This window comes from Coloeus monedula (assembly GCF_965178545.1).
Source record: "Coloeus monedula genome assembly, chromosome: 24".
In the NCBI taxonomy this organism is placed as follows: Eukaryota; Metazoa; Chordata; class Aves; order Passeriformes; family Corvidae; genus Coloeus; species Coloeus monedula.
In genome coordinates, this window is record NC_138804.1 from 4,865,625 (window position 1) to 4,871,958 (window position 6,334).

The 6,334-nt window shown below is 55.8% G+C and overlaps 1 protein-coding gene across 1 annotated transcript; it reads right to left on the bottom strand.

Moving 5' to 3' along the window:
- Positions 1-772: 772 nt before the first annotated feature.
- Positions 773-3,529, bottom strand: XKR8 (XK related 8). Its single transcript, XM_082296639.1, has 3 exons — positions 3,209-3,529; positions 2,400-2,596; positions 773-1,678 (listed from the first exon to the last, which is right to left on the bottom strand). The coding sequence occupies exons 1-3, from the start codon at positions 3,502-3,504 to the stop codon at positions 939-941; spliced, it is 1,233 nt and encodes a 410-aa protein (XP_082152765.1). The 5' UTR covers positions 3,505-3,529; the 3' UTR covers positions 773-938.
- Between the last annotated feature and the right edge of the window lie 2,805 nt (positions 3,530-6,334).

Here is a 6,334-nt window from a genome sequence, read left to right on the forward strand (position 1 = left end):
TGTCTCCGTAGCATGAGCAAGAGAGGCTCCTCTCCCTAAGTGAACTGAAAAAGATTATTATAGAAGTGGTAAACTGACTGAAAATCTCAAGGCTTGTCTTTTTATATTGTCAGTGGGAGAAGGGAGAAAGGTGGGAGGAGAAGTGTTCTGAAGGTGTGGTCTGATTTTTTTTTTCCCTTCCGTTTAGGTTTGTTAATAAACTTCTTTATATTCTTTTAAGTTTTGTGCCTGCTTTGCTTTCTCCTAATTCTTATCTCACAGAAGGTAAATAAGTAAGTAATGAGTATTTCGGACCAAACCACCACACCTGGTCACAGCCTTGGGAGCGCTGCCCAGGCTGTGGTGGTGGGAATGGCAGCCAAGGGAGCATGAGGTGTCCGTAATAAGCCAAAAGCTCTGAGCCACCCTACAGCCACTTTCCCAGCACAGGCCTCCTTCCCCATCCCTTCCTGAACACACAATAACAGGTGAGCTTTGACCTTGACACCAAAACTAACACAAGAAGGAAAATCCTGGCTGGAAACAGACAGGTCAGATAGCCACAACCATGGAGGAAACAAGTTCTCCCTGCCCTGCCACCCAGATCCATGCACAGCAATGGCAGCAGCAGGCCCAGGAGAGGCACAGAGAAAATAAACCAGTGCTCTTGTTTTCATTTTTCTTTTTTGAAAAAGCTAGTAATAAATAACAGGAAAAGCTGACACAGCAGTGCAGCCATATGCCACAATGTGCTGGACTCACCACAAACACTGTGGCTTTCCTTGAGGGTACAGCCGTGGGAGCCATGCTGAGTGCCATGGGACTCATCAGGTGTTTCCACATCACCCCTGGTTTCTGCCAAGTCCCTGTGGCTGTCAAAAACAACAGCCTGGGATGTACAACCAGGGGGACAACTAACAAGTCTACCTCCCCCTCATGTCCCTTTAGAGGGCCTGCCCTCAGACAGCAGACTCCACAGCAGCAACCCCATTCACGAAATGCTGCCGTGACGGCTGGGACAAGGGGAACTGGGTCTGGGCGAGCCACTGCATCCGCCTGTTCACAAGGTCTGGTTCCAAGAACGAGCGAAACTCCAGCCCACCACTCCCTCCACTGGCATCCACCTCGTCGTAGCTACCTTCCTGCTGCACCTGCATGTTGGGGTGCAGCCACTTGTAGTAGGTGACCCTCAGCCCCAGCCCCAGCAGGTAGCAGGGCAGGGCAGCAGAGACCACTGGGAGGAGGTATGAGTACTCCTCAGAGGGAGCCCAGCCCCAGAGCCAGGCAAGGGTCAGCAGCATGCTGTCCACCAGGATGAAGCCATGGTAGATGATGCTGCGGTACAGTGTCCTCCCCTGTGCCACATTGAACCAGCTGAAGTAGAGGATCACAGCCACCATGGCCCGGTAAAGCTGCTCGGGGCCGGATGATTCCATGAAGTCCGTGCCCTGCAGGCTGACCCAGAGGAACATGGCCAGCCACACAAGTGGGAAATGGAGAGCCACACCATAGGGCCAGAGCAGGGCGAAGAGGGCAACCACCAGGATGCGGGGGCAGATGAGGAAGAGGTTCCATAGGAAATAGATGATAGAAGAGCCCAGGCTCAGCTCATACTTGTCCTGTAGGAAGGAGCGCAGGGACTGGTGGTAGTCCAGCAGAGACCAGGACACACATAGGAATGCGGTGCCGATTCCCAGGCCTGCAAATACAGAGGTGAAGATGCTGAGGGGGGAGGGTGGCCCAGCCTGGCTCAAACCTCTCCCTGCCCAGTACTGCTAAAATGAGCTTCCCCCCAGCTCAAAAAGCAGCTGCTTTTTAAGGGGCTCAGAGCATCAGCACCCACATTTCTCCCCTTGCCTTCTGCCCTCCCTGAGGACAAGGAGGGTGGTGCCTGGCCTTGCTCAGATGGGGAAGAAGTGCTGGGAGAGAGCCCATCTCCCAGGCATGGAAGCCCCCAGCCCACAGGGGCAGGTGAATGCTGGCTCTCACGTTGTTGGGCTCCCCACTTCCCTGCAGTGACACCTACTCCCCACCCCAGGAAGGGCACCACAGCACCTGCTCAGCAGCCTGTGCTCCACCCATTCCAACATCAGCACCTCTCCACTCTGCAGAGGGCACCTGATTTCTCACCTGACCCTCAGCCTCTCCTGGGGCACATAAGAAAATGACCACAGTGGTCCCCCAGCTTCAACCTTCCCACCCCAAGCCCAGCATGGTCCATTGCGGCATGTGAGTGCAGGACAGGGGTCCACCCTATAGTGTGATATGTCAAAGGAAGGAGTGACATAGGAGCAGAATGACACTACAAGTGTCTTGCTGGGTCTTCCAGTCCCTGGACTCTCCAGTCTGCCTCATCCAAGCCCACTCTGACTCCAAGCCTGCACCCCCGCAGCCCCCTCCCTTGGCCCCAGACCCCTCACCCTGGGAGAGCTCAGCCTTGTTTGTCCGCAGAATAATGTAGAGGAGCAGGGTGAGCTGTGGGGTGTTCTCCAGGAAGGTCTCGAAGAGACGCAGCATGCTGATGTCGTGGGAGAGGAAGGCCATGTGTCTCTGCTCATCCTCCTCCTCTGCCTTTGCCCAGCACACCTTCCAGCCCACTTTCAGAGCATGGAGGCACCTGTGTGGGGACCCAGCTGGTGGTGAGGGCCCACGCAAGGCACCACACACCTTAGTCCTCACGCTGCCCTGACAGGTCAACGAACTCCTGACAGGACAACAAACCCCACTGATTTATGTCCAAAGCCCTCCTTCTCCCTGCCCAAACCACGCACCACACGATGCCCAGCCATGGGTGAAGTGCAAGTGTAAAACAGCATCGACCTCAGGGGACTGCCTGGATTATTCCCTTCCCCCGGCTAGGCCTCGCTGCTCCCTTGAACTGCCGGGAGCGCCAAGGCCGTGACGAGGTTTCGGGGCGCTGTTCCGTTTGTCCCGAGGGCAGCGGCAACAGCACCGGGAGACAAAGCAGAGCCGAAGGGAAACTTCAGTTGCAGGGACAAAGGTGGCTCCCACCGACACATTTCATCCGGCTCCAGCGCGGGACTGGGCCGAACCGCTCTGCCCGGGAACCTCTTGGCCCTCCCGACATCCAAAGCACCGCCCACCCCCGTCCCCGGGTGCCAGGAGGGGCCGAGAGGCAGCTGCAGAGGGTCGGGTACCCGCGGGGAGGCTGAGGCGCAGCGGGTGATGCCCGGGGACGCGCGGGGAACTCGGTGCGGGGCTGCCGTACCTAAAGAAAAAGCCGAGCTGTAGGAGGTGGAGGGCGGCGAGCAGCGCCACGGGCACGGCGGGGCGCAGCGCGGGCGGGTCGGAGCGCAGCCAAAGCCAGCTGCAGGCCTGGGCGGCGGCCGAGGCGGCGGCGAGCAGCGACAGCGACAGCGCAGCCCAGCCGGGCTGCCCGCGCCGCGCGTACTCCGCCGCCACCCACCCGTCCATGCACAGGTCCAGCGCCGCCGCCGCCGTCCCCGCCGCCGCCAGCGCCAACTGCAGCGGCCCGAACCGCGGCGGGGCAGCTCGCGGAGACATCGGGGCCCCACGGCCGGGTCCGGAACCGGCGGCGGCGGCGGCACGGGCACGGGCCGGACCCACCGCCTGACAGGGCCCGCCCCGGGCAGGCCCCGCCCCGGGCTGTGTGTCCCGCCTCGGACCGGCGGCCCCGGCTCCTCTCCCGCCGGCGCCTGGGGCCTGGCCCGGCCCTTTCCCCTGGCCCCCGGCGGTGCCTCGGGCGGGGGCAGAGCAGCATCCGCGCCTGCCCGCTCCTCCCGGCCGCAGCCCCGCGGGGCCCCGCGCCCCACACGTCTCCCGCAGCGGTTTTGCTACACCGTGGCAGAGCCACCCCAAGAGCTGCAGCCCCGGACTCGCGTGTCCCTCCATAGCCTCTGCCCATGCTCCCCTCGCGGCTGCCACCGTGACATGCAGTACTGACCCGCCGACTGCCAGGCACGGCCAGGGCACGAGGGGCTGTGCGAGGTCTCACCGCAGGAGGAAGCGGGGTTGAGGTGCCCGGGTGCTCGGAACGGGGAAGGGCTGCTCGCACACGGCCCTTCTCTGCCTCTGGCTGCTCCCCCCAGCCCACCCTGTTCCATAGCACCTTAGCTCTGGGCTCGCCACAGAGGGTCAGAGCAGGCTGGGACACGGGGGCTGTGCTACAGAGGCAGCCAGGGTAGGACAGGTTGGAGCATCGGTCCAGCCAGCACAGCACCACGCAGAGCTGGGGGGTCCCCTGCCTTCAGCCACCCTCAGCACCGCCGGCACAGGACTGTGTTATCCAATTGCACAACTACTCTCCTTACTGCAAGCAATTCCACTCATTTTCACCTCCAAAAATCCTCAGCAATTCTCTTCCTAACCTGCATGCCTCCTACAGAAACGATATTACAGTACTTTTGGCTTCTAGATACGCTGAACTCCATAGCCAAATGTTCACCTGTTACACACCTACTGCATGATTTATCCACAGAGGTGCACCACGGGCTACAGCTGGGCCACTGAACCCAAGCGGGATACTGGGATTTGCCCCAGCAGTAACGCCTGGCAGAGCAGAACAAAGCAGAGCAGAGGCCTTGGGTCCCCCAGCCAGCCCCATGGATGTGCCCACAAGGAGCTTCTTTTGCAAACCTAGGTCACTTTTCGAGTCCCAGGCAACAGAAACCCTGCCCTACCCTTGCAGTTCCTGAACACCCAGAGTTCACCAGACTGTGAGCTCTCTGACTCGAGTCCTATGTGCACATGCTGCTATTCTAGCAGGCCCCATGTCCCTGGGCATTTAGCAAGCTGCAGTTGAAGGACAGTTCAGCACAGCACAGCAGCTCCCACCCAGCAGTTCAGCGTCTCAGCAGTTCAGCTTGTAAGATCTGGGTCCTGCTTTTCAGCAATGCCTTCACCACGAAAGCCGCAGTACCTTCTGTGGGAACACCTACATTACACATGTGAAATGTTCTTTAATATTTATGACTCTTGAACTGCTCCCATTACAAATTCAAAACAATCACCAGCCACATCTGTTTCCTATGACAGGAAGCTCACCATTGACTGCAGGGACAGTGCATGTTAGAGTGAAAGCTCCTCTGGACTCAGGCCCAGAGGGAAGCCAAAGCACAGGGGTTGAATTAAAACCTTTGGATAAGCTGAGATACATGAAGTCACACCAAAGTGAAATAGAAATACAGATTTTTTAACCTTTAGTAGAAATATATGCTAACTGCCTTAAACATTAAAAAGCTGTAGCAGAGACCTTAAACACAGTTCTTGCTGCAGCAGTGTTACCTTCTCACAGAATTCTTTACTTTAGACAAAATATAGGTAGAACTACACTGTTCACATTTTTTAGATAGTGTTCACACAAACAATAAGAGCCGATAGAAACTGTACACGCAAATCTGTGTAATACCTATGTAGCACTTGTGTAAGGCTTACGACTGCTAGAATTAGACCAGGATAGGTTAAGAAAAATTGGAATCATGTGTTAATCTTATTGGTCAGTTAACAAATATAATCCACACTTCTGTAAGAAAAACTATAGAGCATATAGAAGAAGAAGCAGCTGGTTTTGCCTGTTTGCTGTTGCTGCTTGTAATCATGTATCATATATCATGTAACCCCCTTTGAACTCTGCCTTCAAGAAAGCTGTGAGACTAGGAAATAAAGAACTTAGCAGAACAGCAGCCTCCTCTGCTCTCTTACCCTGGTCTGAGAAGGGTACCCTGTCAAAAGCTCAACAAGTACACCCTGCAGCCTCCTGAACAAGGCAGGGGGTGCAGAGAAATAGGAAACACAAATCCCTTTTCTCCATCTCAGTCCACCACCAGTATCAACCTGTATCCTAACTGTTTTTCTGTTAGGCTTTAAAAATGGTTTAAAGAATAAAACCTTGTTTCACACAGTGTAATTCATTTGAGCTTCAGCTGAAAGCACAGCACGCATGTCTTTCGGCACAGCATACCATGTTCCGAGTTGGAAGAGACACACAGGGATCCTCAAGTACAACTCCTGGCCCTGCACAGGACACCCCAACAATCCCATCCTGTGCCTGAGTGTGTTGTCCAATTCTTGTGCTCTGGCAGCCTTGGGGCCATGACCCCTTCCCTGGGGAGTCTGTTTTGGCAGCAGAAATGGTTCTGGCCCTATTTGGAACACTGAGACAACATGTTTTCTTCAGTAGTAAAATTATTTAATTTCTTACTGGCCAGACATTTACTTCAGTTTGAACCTTCAAAGCAAAAAGCTAAGGAAAAAATAAGGAAAGTTAAACTGAAAGTATGAGCTGTGCTTTTACCCCCAGGTTTTGTCAAGCAGATGTTTTCTTCTTCAAGGCAGAAAAGCCTCTAGAGTCACACATGATGCAAGGCGCCCCAAG